Source organism: Rhopalosiphum padi, chromosome 3 (genome assembly GCF_020882245.1).
Source record: "Rhopalosiphum padi isolate XX-2018 chromosome 3, ASM2088224v1, whole genome shotgun sequence".
Taxonomy (NCBI): domain Eukaryota; kingdom Metazoa; phylum Arthropoda; class Insecta; order Hemiptera; family Aphididae; genus Rhopalosiphum; species Rhopalosiphum padi.
Genome location: NC_083599.1, coordinates 18,279,413 through 18,297,745, shown reverse-complemented (window position 1 = coordinate 18,297,745; position 18,333 = coordinate 18,279,413). Strand labels below are relative to the sequence as shown.

General features: G+C 40.7%; 2 protein-coding genes across 2 annotated transcripts; both read right to left on the bottom strand.

Moving 5' to 3' along the window:
* Positions 1–346: 346 nt before the first annotated feature.
* On the bottom strand, positions 347–1,111 carry LOC132924850 (uncharacterized). Its single transcript, XM_060989290.1, has one exon. It carries the CDS (start codon positions 1,109–1,111, stop codon positions 347–349), a length of 765 nt encoding a protein of 254 aa, XP_060845273.1.
* Positions 1,112–1,141: 30 nt separating this feature from the next.
* LOC132924849 (uncharacterized) lies at positions 1,142–2,162 on the bottom strand. The gene is made up of 2 exons (XM_060989289.1): positions 2,107–2,162; positions 1,142–1,949 (listed from the first exon to the last, which is right to left on the bottom strand). Exons 1-2 carry the CDS (start codon positions 2,160–2,162, stop codon positions 1,142–1,144), a joined length of 864 nt encoding a protein of 287 aa, XP_060845272.1.
* Between the last annotated feature and the right edge of the window lie 16,171 nt (positions 2,163–18,333).

Below are 18,333 nucleotides of genomic sequence, written 5' to 3'. Positions count from 1 at the left end.
ACGGCTTCCGTCTTCCCCACCGCGATCTGAAGGCCGAGGTCGGTGATCCGCTGCTCCACCAAGGACAGTGCCTCGTTCGTCACGGATTCCAACTCCTGGGTCGACTTGGCCCTGGTGACCAACATCGTGTCATCTGCGAATCCCAGCAGCTTGGCTCCGCTGGGCAGCTCGGTTCTCAGGACGGCGTCAAATGTAGCGTTCCATAGGAGGGGGCCCACGACGGAACCCTGGGGCACGCCTCCGGAAATCACGATCTCCAGCGTACCGCCCTCCGCGCAGTTTGCGTGCACCGTTCCCGTTCTCCCGGGAGGCCCCGCGCTCTGCGTCCTGCCAGTCCTGGGAGCCGTCATGTTCGAGCCACTCGGCCAGGAACAGTCCAGCGAGGAAGGTGTCGTTGGCGACATCGCCCGCGGTGTTCCAGACGCGTGGGGCGACGGTGGTCGCGGGAGTGGCTCTGTCTTGGTCGCGTCCAGGAGTCAGGGAGAACCTGATGTGATGTGATGTGATGGTGGTCGCTGTTATTGAACACCAACTCCAGTACTCTCCAGTCTGTGATGTGAGCTGCCAAGGAGTCGCAGGACAGGGTGACGTCGACGATGGATCCGGCGCCTCTCGAGAAGGTCGGAGTTGAGCCCGAGTTCGCGATGACCAGACCGAGGGACTCGATCAGCAGCTCCAGTTCTTCTCCTTTTCTGTTGTCGACCCAGTCGCCCCACGCAGCAGATCTCGCGTTGAGATCCCCGGTGACGAGGACGGGGACTTCCTGTTGAACGGTCCTGATGCTGTCCTTGAGACGGCGGAGCAGGTCCTGGAAGTCTTCGATGGGCTTGTTGGGCGACGCGTAGCAGCTGTACACCTGGACGCCGTTTAGTCGAGCTGACACAAACTCAGGGTCGCTGATGACGTTAGCCACTGTTACTCCCGTGTTCGCGACATAGATGGCTGCCTTCCGTTGTCCGGCGCTCGCGTGCCAGGCACTGGAGTTTGGATCCGCCTTGTAAGGGTCGCTGATCAGGGCGACGTCGACTTTCTCTTCAACCATATACTGCGTGACGAGGTCTTGTGCCACGCGACAATGGTTGAGGTTGCACTGTACGAAGTTGAGTCCCATCACACCGCTCTGCTCGCTTCTGCAGGCGTCTCACGTCTTGAGGTCTTGAGGCTGCTGCGTCTGCTTCTGTTGGGCGCAGTCCTTCACCAGGTGGTCTTCCTTCTTGCACCTGTGACAGCGACGGGGTTTGGCCTCGCCCCGGCACTCGGCAGCTAGGTGTCCTTTGCCTTGGCAGCGGAAGTAGGTTGGTTGGTTGTTAGTCAACAGCTTGACCCTGCACCTGGTCCACTCCACGGTGACCGCTTTCTTCTCCGCCAGCGTGATGACGTCCTTGAGCGGCAAGTGCAGGCTCGCGACGAACTCCCCTCTTCCTCCGGAGTTCTTGCGGATGGTCACGTTCTCGGAGGTGACTCCGGTGACTCCCGCCTGCGTGACACCAGCAACGACGTTCTCTGCCTCTGCCCATTCTGGAACTCCCAGCAGTAGAACGGGCGTACAGGGCTCGGGTAACCTGACCCTGGCCGCGTCTTCTACCACCTCACGGATCTTCCCGGCTAGCAGCGTGGCTTTTTCATTCCCCTCGACCTCGAGGAGAATACTGCCCGCCCTGGTCTTTCTTGTCGTCAGGACCTTGACGCCAAGAGACTGAAGGTTGATCAAGCCCGATACCTTCTTCATCACGGAGGCTAGAGAGCCTCCTTCAGCCGGGCGGTCAATGGTGACCGCCATGGATCGCGAAGCCCGCTTCCGCAGGAGAGCCACTAGGTCGGTGGCCGAGTGTGGTTGTCGGGCCGGCTTCGGTGGCCTCTTCTTTTTCACGACCTCGCTCCAGGTCTGCTGCTGCTGGGGCTGCATCTGCATCTGCTGCTTCTGTTGCCGCTGCCGTTTCTGATCCAACCTGACCTAACCTAACCTTTTTTTTTTTTTTTTAGACAATCGCTAAACAGGGAGGGAATTAGATTTCCCCATTACTGCCTCCCTACCAGCATCATTTATTCAATGAAAAACACTACAATTTATACAATATTATAAAAAAGTATAACAAATTTATTTACATCAGACTGGGAGCCGCCAACTGCCTCTCCCTTTCTAGCTCTTCTTTAACACTCATGATGTCTTCGACCATATGGTTGAACAGTTCCCTTTTCTTAGCAGCTGATGCGAGGATCCTCCTCCTGGGTTCTCTTTCCACTGGCAACTCGGCTGCAGCTGGTCCGCACAGTAAGTCGGCGACGTCCGATCGACAGCGCCAGCTCGCGTCGCTGGAGGTTCCAAAACATGCATACAAATAGTGTATACTCGACGTCGTCCACCTCCGCCGGGCAGTGATAGCAGGCCGGACTTTGCGCCTTGCCCATCGACCACAGATATTTCTGAAAACACCCGTGGCCGGTGAGGGCCTGGGCCATGTGATAACTCACAGTCTTCGGTCCTCGGTACCACCACCTTGACGAGTCGAAAATGAGCCTCTTTGACCACTCCGCCTTGGGGGTCGCCACCCAGAGTTCCTGCCATCACTGTACTATATCCGCCGTGATTTCCCACTTGGTCGGGGAAGCACCGGCACTCTTCGTCAACGCAATTCTTCTTCTACTGTCAGCCTGTAGAGTGACAGGGGGTATTCTGGCCAGCACGAGGGAAGCCATGTCCGAAACCGTTCGATAACACACGCGACCCTCAGTGCAGCCACCCTCTGTGCTTGCAGAAGGAGATTCTTGCTCTTCTGCGTCTCCGAAAACCGCTCCGACCAGATTACTGCTCCGTAGAGCAGCCGGCTATGAATCACGCTTATTAACAAACTCCTTTTCGATTGGGATGGGCCACCGACGTTAGGCATAAGCCTCGACAGGGCAATCGCTGCCTTCCTCGCTCCCGCTGCCACCGTACCGATGTGTTCCACGAACGATAGTCTGGTGTCCAGCCGTTTTCCCAAGTACCTTATCGAGCGTTTGACCGGGACTTGGCATCCTTGGATGTACAGGTCGGGCTAGCGGAAGGAGTGCTTGTTCGTCAGAACGACGCACTCTGACTTCTCGGGTGCCAGGTGCAGACCGTTGGAGGACATCCAACCGGCGATGTCTTCTAATGTCGGATTCACGATTTGCTCGATGAGCTCGGCGTTATGGGCGACTGCCACTACTGCCACATCATCCGCAAACGCAATTATGCGTACGCCATCTCGTACCGGTAGTCGCAGAACGCCGTCATAAAAAATATTCCATAAGAACGGTCCCATGACCGATCCTTGAGGAACGCCACATGTAACGGGCATGCGCAGGTCCTCGTACACCACCAAACTCCTATCGTGCATGTAGGATCTTATGATCTTAATCAAATACTCCGGGGTAGCAGATCTCCGCAGAGCCTCGTCGATCAGGTGCCACGGAGCCGAGTTAAAAGCGTTTTTAACGTCCAGGGATACGAGTACGCACAGGTGCCTGTCCTGCACTGGGCCGCGTTTAGCACTTTGCGCCACTTTCAGGACGTCTTCGACCGCGTCTGTGGTAGACTTTGCCCGTCTGAATCCGTACTGCGTGCCGCTTATTGCTCCGACGTTAGCGACGTGCGACTCGAGTCTGTTAAGCAGCACCCTCTCAAAGACTTTGCCAGCCCCGTCTAGAAGGCTAATAGGCCGGTGGCTGGATGGAAGGTCCGGCGGTTTGCCTTGCCCTTTATGCAGCAGAACCAACTTTGCGCGTTTCCATCTCGACGGGAAGTCACCGTTTGTGAGACACGCGTTGTAGCAGTCTACATAGGTCTCTGGAAATCTGGCGAATGCGAACCGAATTATCTCGTTCGGCACAAGGTCTGGATCCGGCGCCTTACCTGATGGTAGTCTTTTAACCGCGCGACCCACTTCCTCAGTAGTGATCGGAGGGATCGGTATAGATTCGTCAGAAGGGTCGACTAGGAAAGCGGTAACCTCCGCAACCAAGGGGACGTCCCTCCAAACCGGAGGGGAGGGTGACGGAAACAGGCCGCGGGCCACGTTGATGGTCACTTCCCTGTCCAAAGCTGGGGAACGACGTCCAAGTCTTTTGGTTACGAGCCTATACGGGACGCCCCATGGATCGTTTTCAACAGATAGGCACAGTTCTGTCCAACACTTCTCCTGCGCACTCCGTATAGCGCGCATTAGCTCCGCTCTAGCGCTAAAGTAGGACTCCCTTTCAGCCTCGCGTGATGTCTGTGACGACCTGCGCCCAGAACGTTGGTATATCCTGCGGTCCGCTATAGCGGTCTTGCGTAAGCCCGCAATCTCGCTATTCCACCAGTGGACTGGCCTCCTCGTTCAGGACGGCTCTGCGCGGCATCGTTGCCTCACACGCGGTCGTCAGGAGCTGGTCGAGACAGTAGGCGTGACAGTCGAGGGGGAGCACCCACTAGGTCCCAGAAGACGCCAAGCACATCCTAGTTGAGTTTTTTGATCGACCACCCGGGAGATTGGGCTCTTGCCGGGCCGCTTGAGGAGCGACTAGCATTCGGTGCTGTTACATTATAGGTGACGTACATATGGTCGCTAGCAGAGTAATCTTCCAGCACCTTCCAATCCTTGACCAGTTGGTGGTTATTCGGCGAGGGCTTTGCCAGAGTTACGTCGCTGACTGAAGCAGCATTTACCCGCCTGTACGTCGGCACGGAGCCCGTGATACAGAATAACAACCCAAGTGATGCCGCAAGGTCGTAGAGGAGAGATCCTCGCTGGTCATCTGTGGCGGACCCCCATTCGGCAGAGTAAGAGTTGAAATCACCGGCCACGATGAGGTTCTCCCGGGGACTTGATACATTCCATATCGACGACTCGAGGCCACCGAGGAAAGCGTCAAACTCTGGAATGGTGCAATTGGGGCTGCAATAGCAGCTGTAAAACAGTATGCCATTGACTCTTGCTCGGTCCAGCCCGGTCCAGCGCCGTGGTTAGTAATAGCCGGAAGAGGATTGCCCGTCACAAAGATGGCACACTTTCTGTCGGCACTCTCAATCCACCGCTCTTCGTCACCCATCGGTCGATGGTAGTCACTGATGACGGCAATTGTTGCGTCGACCTCAGTGATGGTCTGCAGGAGCAGCTGTTGTGCAGCCCAACAGGGATTCAAGTTTATCTGGATCACGTTAAACCCGGCCGGAGGGACCGCTCTCGAGGGATTACGGTGGTTTGAACACATCATGGTGTTTTCGCCCCAGCCGCGCCCACCACCTTGGCGAAAGCACTGACCGCCGAGGCAGGAGCACTGCAAGCTGCCGCCTTGTGTCCGGCCTCGCCGCAGCGCTGGCAACACTCCGTCCTGTCCGTACCATCGCATGCCTTTGACGTATGTCCAAACGATAAGCAGCGGAAACACCGAGCTCTGCTGTCGCCCTGTCTGACCCTGCAGTTGACCATTCCGACTCGTATACGGCCCTGTAGCAACACATTACGAATACAATGCCGTAGGGACTATAACGAGAGCAGTCTGAGTACCACCGTAGCGCTTCCTTAGGCTAATCGTCCTCACAGCATCTCGGTTGGCACCCGTTGCCATCACCACCGCTTCAATCAACTCTTCTTGGCTTGCCCACTGATCCAGGTCCCTGATCTCCTGCAGCGCCTTTTGTTGAAGAGTTCGCACTTCGATGTCTTCTCCAGCGGACCTCGACACCTCAGCCCGAACTGCTTCTACTTGTTCTGGATCACCTTTGATCTCGATCAGAAGGTTTCCAGATTTCGTCTGTCTCATCCCCACTTCATGGTCACCGATGACGTCTCGGTTCGTTGTTCCACGGATTTTGTGGACAAGCGCCGGGAATTCCTCCTAGCCAACCTGGACCAAAATTGCGGGTGGCCGCGTTCTTACTCGTTGCTGCCTAGCAGCCGGTGGCGGGCACGTAGTTGGCCCTGATGCTGATATCACGTCGGCAACATTCTTGTTTAAAGATTTCGTAGTAGGTGGTTTTCTCCTGACCACCTCGGTCCAGGTTCCACCGACCTCCTTACTGTTACTCAGCCTTTGAGCATCCCTTATTTCCTTGACTTCTTTCCTCAGTTCGTTTAGCCCTTGGGCGATTCCCCTAAGCGTAGAATTGGTGCTGCTACAGTTTTCAAATGCCGAAGCTACCCTCAGGCAGATCCTTCTTTGGATTTTGAGCAGTGTAGTCCAACCTGTTTTACACATATCTTGTGCCCATATAGGAGCGCCGTACAGCAGAATAGAGTGCACAAAGTTGCTGAGTAGCTTCCTCTTCCGCAATTTCGCAGCGCTTATATTGGGCATTATTCTAGCCAAATTTTGCATAACTTTGCCAGCTTTTGCCGCAACTGCTTTTGCGTGTGCTGAAAATGACCACTTGCTGTCGAGCTGTAGCCCAAGGTATTTCAGGTTCTTGCAAGTGGTTACTTGGTGGCCATCGATAGTGATGCGCATGTCGTTGTACGTACTGGTGTTAGTGATTATCATTGCGAGTTGCAGTTCTGCATTGGCAAGCCAGACCTTGACTTAATTGGCTGAGATGGTTAGCAGTTGTTCCAGCTCGATACTGTCTCTGGCTTCGGCCACCAGGGTGACGTCGTCCGCAAATGCGAGGAACTTGACTCCAGTGGGGAGTATAGTCCTCAAGAGCCCATCGTATAGTATGTTCCACAAGGTTCGCCCGAGGACCGAACCTTGTGGGACTCCGCATGTGACTTCGATCTCTGTGGTACCCTCGTTGTCTGTTTCAATAACTAGTCTACGGTTGTCTAGATAACTGCTGATAAATTTGTTACAGGTAATCAGGAATGTCTTTCTCGTGTACTGCCTTCATAATTGCATCCCAGGGGGCAGAATTGAAGGCATTTTGATGTCCATCGTGAGGATACCTACTTTTAATCTTGTTGTCTTGATAATCGCTCTCAATGCGTTCAGCGCGTCCGTTGTTGATCGACCCTTGCGGAAACACAAATTGCATATCGTCCAGGCCTCCAGTATTCTCTAGATGGCGCCGCAAACGGGTGTCCAGAATTTTTTCAAACAGCTTTCCCAGGCAGTCTAATAGGCATAGGGCCTGTAGGAAGATGGTTTGCTTTTGTCGCCTTTTCGTATGAGTAGCAGCCTGGCTATCTTCCCCTCCGCTAGGCAGGAGTTATAGACGCTGAGTAATACATTGTGGTTGTGGGCAACGATTGCTTTCACCACTTCGTTCGGGATACCGTCGGTTCCTGGGGCTATTTTGTTCCTCAGTCGGCTTACTACGGATTTTAGCTCCGTGAGGTCTATTCTCCAATGGGCTTCATCCAGCAACGTGTTATGGTACCCAGAAATAGTGTCACTTCTTTGGTGTTGTGGGAATAATCCGTTGACGATGTGCGCAATGCGTCCTGTGACGTTGAGTTCCGGGATAGAAGGGGTCTCGACAACTTACCCATAACTAGTTTGTAAGGTAGTCCCCAGGTGTCGTGTTCTAAAAGATCACAGAGCTTCCTCCATGCGTCTTCCTTAGCCCTCTTTATAGCGTGTACTAGACTTCTCCTCGCTGCCTTCGCATTCTCTTCTTCAGCTGTGCTATTTCTGGGTCCGGTCCGTTTCCTCTTTCCTTGGAAGACCCTACGCAGATGGTTGGCTGTATTTCGGAGTGTGCTGATTTCAGAGGTCCACCAGTGGACTAGTTTTCAAGCTCTCTTACTGGCTGGGGTTACAGTACGGCAGGCATGAATTGCTTCTGTGAGGGCCAGAGCACCTTATTCGGCTTCCTTACAGGATGTAACTTAGTAAAAACTTTCAGTGGTAAGTGCTGATTCCAGTATTTTGAAATTTATTTACGGGAATCTAGATTTCTGTGCATCATTTTTTGCAGCGCCGAGATATACGTCGAAGTCTATATAGAAATGATCACTTAACGAAGATCACTTTATCACTTTAAGAAGTCCAAGTATTCAGGGAACGTGGAGTTGCGTGACCAGTAGCACGAATAGAATCTAATTCCATGCGCAGAGACCCAACTAAAACCCGCTTCCCCGGTACCTTCATCTTCAAGTCATAATCGTAAAATATTTACGATTGCGGCTTTGCCCATTGTGTCCATGTACCAGTTTGGACCTCCGTCTTGGTTAGGTTCGCTTGCGAATATGAAGTCGGATGACTTCTCAGCTGCTACTTGATGTAGCAGAGCCTGAGCTGAATTCCAGCAGTTCAAGTTGATTTGAATGGATTTAATCATTTGTTTGGTTTTCTAGGGTACTGCCAGTTATGACTGTATACCTATCCCCGATTTTAGGTATAGGCTTATGTCCGGACAATGTCAGTTTGTAAGCCACACACTTACCACTGCCCGGAAAGTGATCATTAGCTTCTTTAATGTCCTGACAGGCCAATCGGAATTTATTTACATCATCTTCTGCTATCGGTGCGTATAATTCTCATCATTATTTGTCCAAAATACTAACGGTTATTAGCATTTCCACTGATTTTTCTCGCAGAAATGGAATTTTTGGAATTTTAATTATACAATCATGGATAGATATGATCATTAAAAAGTACTTGCACAACTTTCTAAAATTAAGAACTACAACAAAATCAAGAAAATTTCATAACATTAGGTGTTCATTAACATGTTTTGTATTATACTATAATAAATTTATATGATGACACTCGACACAGCTATTTACGGTACTTCTCTGAAACGGAATTTATTGACTACATCTTCCGATATCTGTGCGTGTAATTCTCAAAATTATTTGTCCAAAATACTAGCAAATATTAGCATTTTCAGTGCCTTTTCTCGAAGAAATGGAATTTTTGGAACTTGAATTATACAATCTTGGATAGATATGATCTTTAAAAAGTACTTGCACAACTTTCTAAAATTGAGAACTACAACAAAATCAAGAAAATTTCATAAAATTAGGTTTTCATTACCATGCTTTGTATTATAATATAATAAATTTATATGATGACACTCAACACAGCTATTTACGATACTTCTCTAATCGGAATTTATTTACTTCATCTTCTGCTATCTGTGCGTATAATTCTCGACATTATAAGTCCAAATGCAAGCTGATATTAGCATTTCCACTGCCTTTTTTCGTAGAAATGGAACTTTTGGATTTTTAATTATACAATCATTGATAGATATGATCTATAAAAAGTACTTGCACAACTTTTCTAAAATTGAGAACTACAACAAAATCCAGAAAAAGGCATAATATTATGGTTTTATTACCAAGTTTTGTATTATACTAAAATTAATTTATATGATGACTGCTACCCTTGCTATTTTCGGCACTTCTCTGAAGCGGAATTTGTTTACTTCATCTTATGCTATCTGTGCGTATAATTCTCAACATTATTAGTCCAAAATGCAAGCAGATATTAGCATTTCCACTGCCTATTCTCGTAGAAATGGAATTTTTGGAATTTGAATTATACAATCTTGGATAGATATTATCTTAACAGAATGCTTGCTCCACTTTTTTAAAATTGAAATCTACAACAGTCAATCAAAAGGCATAAAATTGGAGCTTTATTTGAGTGTTACCGTGTTTTGTATTATGTAATATTATATTCATATGGTGACTCTTACCACTGCTATTTACGGTAGTTGACTGAATCGGAATTCATTTGCTTCATCTTCTGCTATCTGTGAGTATAATTCTCAACATTATTTGTCCAATATATTAGCAGATATAAGCACTGCCACTGCCTTTTCTCGTAGAATTTAAATTTTGAATTTGAATTATACATTCTTGGATAGGTATTTACATTACACATTAGTCGCACAACTTTTCTAAAATTGTGAACTACAACAAAATCCAGAAAATGTCATAACATTAGGGTATCATTACCAAGTTTTGTATTATACTATAATAAATCTATATGATGACTCTCACCACTGCTATTTACGGTAGTTCTATGAATCGGAATTCATTTACTTCATCCTCTGCTATCTGTGAATATAATTCTCAACATTATTTGTCCAATATACTAGCGGATATTAGCATTTCCACTGCCTTTTCTCGAAGAAATGAAATTTTTGGAACTTGAATTATACAATCTTGGATAGATATGATCTTTAAAAAGTACTTGCACAACTTTCTACAATTGAGAACTACAACAAAATCCAGAAAAAGGCATAATATTATGGTTTTATTACCAAGTTTTGTATTATACTAAAATTAATTTATATGATGACTGCTACCCTTGTTATTTTCGGCACTTCTCTGAAGCGGAATTTGTTTACTTCATCTTATGCTATCTGTGCGTATAATTCTCAACATTATTAGTCCAAAATGCAAGCAGATATTAGCATTTCCACTGCCTATTCTCGTAGAAATGGAATTTTTGGAATTTGAATTATACAATCTTGGATAGATATTATCTTAACAGAATACTTGCTCCACTTTTTTAAAATTGAAATCTACAACAGTCAATCAAAAGGCATAAAATTGGAGCTTTATTTGAGTGTTACCGTGTTTTGTATTATGTAATAATATATTAATATGGTGACTCTTACCACTGCTATTTACGGTAGTTGTCTGAATCGGAATTCATTTGCTTCATCTTCTGCTATCTGTGAGTATAATTCTCAACATTATTTGTCCAATATATTAGCAGATATAAGCACTGCCACTGCCTTTTCTCGTAGAAATTTAATTTTTGAATTTGAATTATACATTCTTGGATAGGTATTTACATTACACATTAGTCGCACAACTTTTCTAAAATTGTGAACTACAACAAAATCCAGAAAATGTCATCACATTAGGGTATCATTACCAAGTTTTGTATTATACTATAATAAATCTATATGATGACTCTCACCACTGCTATTTACGGTAGTTCTATGAATCGGAACTCATTTACTTCATCCTCTGCTATCTGTGAATATAATTCTCAACATTATTTGTCCAATATACTAGCGGATATTAGCATTTCCACTGCCTTTTCTCGAAGAAATGAAATTTTTGGAACTTGAATTATACAATCTTGGATAGATATGATCTTTAAAAAGTACTTGCAAAACTTTCCAAAGTTGAGAACTACAACAAAATCCAGAAAATGTCATAAAATTAGGGTATCATTAACAATTTTTGTATTATACTATAATAAGTTTATATGATGACGGCTACACTTGCTAATTTCGGCAGTTCTCTGAAGCAGAATTTGTTTCCTTCATCTTATGCTGTCTGTGAGTATAATTCTCAACATTATTTTTCCAATATACTAGCAGATTTTAGCATTTCCACTGCCTTTTCTCGTAGAAATGGAACTTTTGGATTTTTAATTATACAATCTTGGATAGATATGATCTTTAAAAAGTACTTGCAAAACTTTCTAAACTTGAGAACTACAACAAAATCCAGAAAATGTCATAACATTAGGGTATCATTACCAAGTTTTGTATTATAGTATAATAAATTTATATGATGACACTCAACAAAGCTATTTACGGTACTTCTCTGAATCGGAATTTATTTACTTCATCTTCTGCTATCTGTGAGTATAATTCTCAACATTATTAGTCCAAATGCAAGCACATATTAGCATTTCCACTGCCTTTTCTCGAAGAAATGGAATTTTTGGAACTTGAATTATACAATCTTGGATAGATATGATCTTTAAAAAGTACTTGCAAAACTTTCTAAAGTTGAGAACTACAAAAAAATCAAGAAAATATCCTAACATTAGGGATTTATTAGCAAGTTTTGTATTATACTAAAATAAATTTATATGATGACGGCTACACTTGCTAATTTCGGCACTTCTCTGAAGCGGAATTTGTTTACTTCATCTTATGCTGTCTGTGCGTATAATTCGCAACATTATTAGTCCAAATGCAAGCACATATTAGCATTTCCACTGCCTTTTCTCGAAGAAATGGAATTTTTGGAACTTGAATTATACAATCTTGGATAGATATGATCTTTAAAAAGTACTTGCAAAACTTTCTAAAGTTGAGAACTACAACAAAATCCAGAAAATATCATAACATTAGGGTTTTATTAGCAAGTTTTGTATTATACTAAAATAAATTTATATGATGACGGCTACACTTGCTAATTTCGGCACTTCTCTGAAGCGGAATTTGTTTACTTCATCTTATGCTGTCTGTGCGTATAATTCTCAACATTATTAGTCCAAATGCAAGCACATATTAGCATTTCCACTGCCTTTTCTCAAAGAAATGGAATTTTTGGAACTTGAATTATACAATCTTGGATAGATATGATCTTTAAAAAGTACTTGCAAAACTTTCTAAAGTTGATAACTACAACAAAATCCAGAAAATGTCATAAAATTAGGGTATCATTAACAATTTTTTTATTATACTATAATAAGTTTATATGATGACGGCTACACTTGCTAATTTCTGCACTTCTCTGAATCGGAATTTATTTACTTCATCTTCTGCTATCTGTGAGTATAATTCTCAACATTATTAGTCCAAATGCAAGCACATATTAGCATTTCCACTGCCTTTTCTCGAAGAAATGGAATTTTTGGAACTTGAATTATACAATCTTGGATAGATATGATCTTTAAAAAGTACTTGCAAAACTTTCTAAAGTTGAGAACTACAAAAAAATCCAGAAAATATCATAACATTAGGGTATCATTACCAAGTTTTGTATTATAGTATAATAAATTTATATGATGACACTCAACACAGCTATTTACGGTAGTTCTATGAATCGGAATTCATTTACTTCATCCTCTGCTATCTGTGAGTATAATTCTCAACATTATTTGTCCAATATACTAGCAGATATTAGCATTTCCACTGCCTTTTCTCGAAGAAATGGAATTTTTGGAACTTGAATTATACAATCTTGGATAGATATGATCTTTAAAAAGTACTTGCAAAACTTTCTAAAGTTGAGAACTACAAAAAAATCCAGAAAATGTCATAACATTAGGGTATCATTACCAAGTTTTGTATTATACTATAATAAATTTATATGATGACTCTCACCACTGCTATTTACGGTAGTTCTATGAATCGGAATTCATTTACTTCATCCTCTGCTATCTGTGAGTATAATTCTCAACATTATTTGTCCAATATACTAGCAGATATTAGCATTTCCACTGCCTTTTCTCGAAGAAATGGAATTTTTGGAACTTGAATTATACAATCTTGGATAGATATGATCTTTAAAAAGTACTTGCATAACTTTCTAAAGTTGAGAACTACAACAAAATCCAGAAAATGTCATAAAATTAGGGTATCATTAACAATTTTTTTATTATACTATAATAAGTTTATATGATGACGGCTACACTTGCTAATTTTTGCACTTCTCTGAATCGGAATTTATTTACTTCATCTTCTGCTATCTGTGAGTATAATTCTCAACATTATTAGTCCAAATGCAAGCACATATTAGCATTTCCACTGCCTTTTCTCGAAGAAATGGAATTTTTGGAACTTGAATTATACAATCTTGGATAGATATGATCTTTAAAAAGTACTTGCAAAACTTTCTAAAGTTGAGAACTACAACAAAATCCAGAAAATGTCATAACATTAGGGTATCATTACCAAGTTTTGTATTATACAATAATAAATTTATATGATGACTCTCACCACTGCTATTTACGGTAGTTCTATGAATCGGAATATATTTACTTTATCTTCTGCTATCTGTGAGTATAATTCTCAACAATATTTGTCCAATATACTAGCAGATATTAGCATTTCCACTGCCTTTTCTCGTAGAAATGGAATTTTTGGATTTTTAATTATACAATCTTGGATAGATATGATCTTTAAAAAGTACTTGCAAAACTTTCTAAAGTTGAGAACTACAAAAAAATCCAGAAAATATCCCAACATTAGCGATTTATTAGCAAGTTTTGTATTATACTAAAATAAATTTAAATGATGACGGCTACACTTGCTAATTTCTGCACTTCTCTGAATCGGAATTTATTTACTTCATCTTCTTCTATCTGTGAGTATAATTCTCAACATTATTAGTCCAAATACAAGCACATATTAGCATTTCCACTGCCTTTTCTCGAAGAAATGGAATTTTTGGAACTTGAATTATACAATCTTGGATAGATATGATCTTTAAAAAGTACTTGCAAAACTTTCTAAAGTTGAGAACTACAACAAAATCCAGAAAATGTCATAACATTAGGGTATCATTACCAAGTTTTGTATTATACTATAATAAATTTATATGATGACTCTCACCACTGCTATTTACGGTAGTTCTATGAATCGGAATTCATTTACTTCATCCTCTGCTATCTGTGAGTATAATTCTCAACATTATTTGTCCAATATACTAGCAGATATTAGCATTTCCACTGACTTTTCTCGAAGAAATGGAATTTTTGGAACTTGAATTATACAATCTTGGATAGATATGATCTTTAAAAAGTACTTGCACAACTTTCTAAAGTTGAGAACTACAAAAAAATCAAGAAAATATCATAAAATTAGGGTATCATTACCAAGTATTGTATTATACTATAATAAATTTATATGATGACTTTCACCACTGCTATTTACGGTAGTTCTATGAATCGGAATATATTTACTTCATCTTCTGCTATCTGTGAGTATAATTCTCAACATTATTAGTCCAAATGCAAGCACATATTAGCATTTCCACTGCCTTTTCTCAAAGAAATGGAATTTTTGGAACTTGAATTATACAATCTTGGATAGATATGATCTTTAAAAAGTACTTGCAAAACTTTCTAAAGTTGAGAACTACAAAAAAATCCAGAAAATATCCCAACATTAGCGATTTATTAGCAAGTTTTGTATTATACTAAAATAAATTTAAATGATGACGGCTACACTTGCTAATTTCTGCACTTCTCTGAATCGGAATTTATTTACTTCATCTTCTTCTATCTGTGAGTATAATTCTCAACATTATTAGTCCAAATACAAGCACATATTAGCATTTCCACTGCCTTTTCTCGAAGAAATGGAATTTTTGGAACTTGAATTATACAATCTTGGATAGATATGATCTTTAAAAAGTACTTGCAAAACTTTCTAAAGTTGAGAACTACAACAAAATCCAGAAAATGTCATAACATTAGGGTATCATTACCAAGTTTTGTATTATACTATAATAAATTTATATGATGACTCTCACCACTGCTATTTACGGTAGTTCTATGAATCGGAATTCATTTACTTCATCCTCTGCTATCTGTGAGTATAATTCTCAACATTATTTGTCCAATATACTAGCAGATATTAGCATTTCCACTGACTTTTCTCGAAGAAATGGAATTTTTGGAACTTGAATTATACAATCTTGGATAGATATGATCTTTAAAAAGTACTTGCACAACTTTCTAAAGTTGAGAACTACAAAAAAATCAAGAAAATATCATAAAATTAGGGTTTTATTAGCAAGTTTTGTATTATACTAAAATAAATTTATATGATGACGGCTACACTTGCTAATTTCTGCACTTCTCTGAAGCGGAATTTGTTTACTTCATCTTATGCTGTCTGTGCGTAAAACTCTCAACATTATTAGTCCAAATGCAAGCACATATTAGCATTTCCACTGCCTTTTCTCGAAGAAATGGAATTTTTGGATTTTTAATTATACAATCTTGGATAGATATGATCTTTAAAAAGTACTTGCAAAACTTTCTAAACTTGAGAACTACAACAAAATCCAGAAAATGTCATAACATTAGGGTATCATTACCAAGTTTTGTATTATACTATAATAAATTTATATGATGACTCTGACCACTGCTATTTACGGTAGTTCTATGAATCGGAATTCATTTACTTCATCCTCTGCTATCTGTGAGTATAATTCTCAACATTATTTGTCCAATATACTAGCAGATATTAGCATTTCCACTGCCTTTTCTCGAAGAAATGGAATTTTTGGAACTTGAATTATACAATCTTGGATAGATATGATCTTTAAAAAGTACTTGCACAACTTTCTAAAGTTGAGAACTACAAAAAAATCAAGAAAATATCATAACATTTGGGTTTTATTAGCAAGTTTTGTATTATACTAAAATAAATTTATATGATGACGGCTACACTTGCTAATTTCTGCACTTCTCTGAAGCGGAATTTGTTTACTTCATCTTATGCTGTCTGTGCGTAAAATTCTCAACATTATTAGTCCAATTGCAAGCACACATTAGCATTTCCACTGCCTTTTCTCAAAGAAATGGAATTTTTGGAACTTGAATTATACAATCTTGGATAGATATGATCTTTAAAAAGTACTTGCAAAACTTTCTAAAGTTGAGAACTACAACAAAATCCAGAAAATGTCATAAAATTAGGGTATCATTAACAATTTTTGTATTATACTATAATAAGTTTATATGATGACGGCTACACTTGCTAATTTCGGCAGTTCTCTGAAGCGGAATTTGTTTCCTTCAGCTTATGCTGTCTGTGAGTATAATTCTCAACATTATTTTTCCAATATACTAGCAGATTTTAGCATTTCCACTGCCTTTTCTCGTAGAAATGGAACTTTTGGATTTTTAATTATACAATCTTGGATAGATATGATCTTTAAAAAGTACTTGCAAAACTTTCTAAACTTGAGAACTACAACAAAATCCAGAAAATGTCATAACATTAGGGTATCATTACCAAGTTTTGTATTATAGTATAATAAATTTATATGATGACACTCAACAAAGCTATTTACGGTACTTCTCTGAATCGGAATTTATTTACTTCATCTTCTGCTATCTGTGAGTATAATTCTCAACATTATTAGTCCAAATGCAAGCACATATTAGCATTTCCACTGCCTTTTCTCGAAGAAATGGAATTTTTGGAACTTGAATTATACAATCTTGGATAGATATGATCTTTAAAAAGTACTTGCAATACTTTCTAAAGTTGAGAACTACAACAAAATCCAGAAAATGTCATAACATTAGGGTATCATTACCAAGTATTGTATTATACTATAATAAATTTATATGATGACTTTCACCACTGCTATTTACGGTAGTTCTATGAATCGGAATATATTTACTTCATCTTCTGCTATCTGTGAGTATAATTCTCAACATTATTAGTCCAAATGCAAGCACATATTAGCATTTCCACTGCCTTTTCTCAAAGAAATGGAATTTTTGGAACTTGAATTATACAATCTTGGATAGATATGATCTTTAAAAAGTACTTGCAAAACTTTCTAAAGTTGAGAACTACAAAAAAATCAAGAAAATATCATAAAATTAGGGTTTTATTAGCAAGTTTTGTATTATACTAAAATAAATTTATATGATGACGGCTACACTTGCTAATTTCGGCACTTCTCTGAAGCGGAATTTGTTTACTTCATCTTATGCTCTCTGTGCGTATAATTCTCAACATTATTAGTCCAAATGCAAGCACATATTAGCATTTCCACTGCCTTTTCTCAAAGAAATGGAATTTTTGGAACTTGAATTATACAATCTTGGATAGATATGATCTTTAAAAAGTACTTGCAAAACTTTCTAAAGTTGAGAACTACAACAAAATCCAGAAAATGTCATAAAATTAGGGTATCATTAACAATTTTTTTATTATACTATAATAAGTTTATATGATGACGGCTACACTTGCTAATTTTTGCACTTCTCTGAATCGGAATTTATTTACTTCATCTTCTGCTATCTGTGAGTATAATTCTCAACATTATTAGTCCAAATGCAAGCACATATTAGCATTTCCACTGCCTTTTCTCGAAGAAATGGAATTTTTGGAACTTGAATTATACAATCTTGGATAGATATGATCTTTAAAAAGTACTTGCAAAACTTTCTAAAGTTGAGAACTACAACAAAATCCAGAAAATGTCATAACATTAGGGTATCATTACCAAGTTTTGTATTATACTATAATAAATTTATATGATGACTCTCACCACTGCTATTTACGGTAGTTCTATGAATCGGAATTCATTTACTTCATCCTCTGCTATCTGTGAGTATAATTCTCAACATTATTTGTCCAATATACTAGCAGATATTAGCATTTCCACTGACTTTTCTCGAAGAAATGGAATTTTTGGAACTTGAATTATACAATCTTGGATAGATATGATCTTTAAAAAGTACTTGCACAACTTTCTAAAGTTGAGAACTACAAAAAAATCAAGAAAATATCATAAAATTAGGGTTTTATTAGCAAGTTTTGTATTATACTAAAATAAATTTATATGATGACGGCTACACTTGCTAATTTCTGCACTTCTCTGAAGCGGAATTTGTTTACTTCATCTTATGCTGTCTGTGCGTAAAATTCTCAACATTATTAGTCCAAATGCAAGCACATATTAGCATTTCCACTGCCTTTTCTTG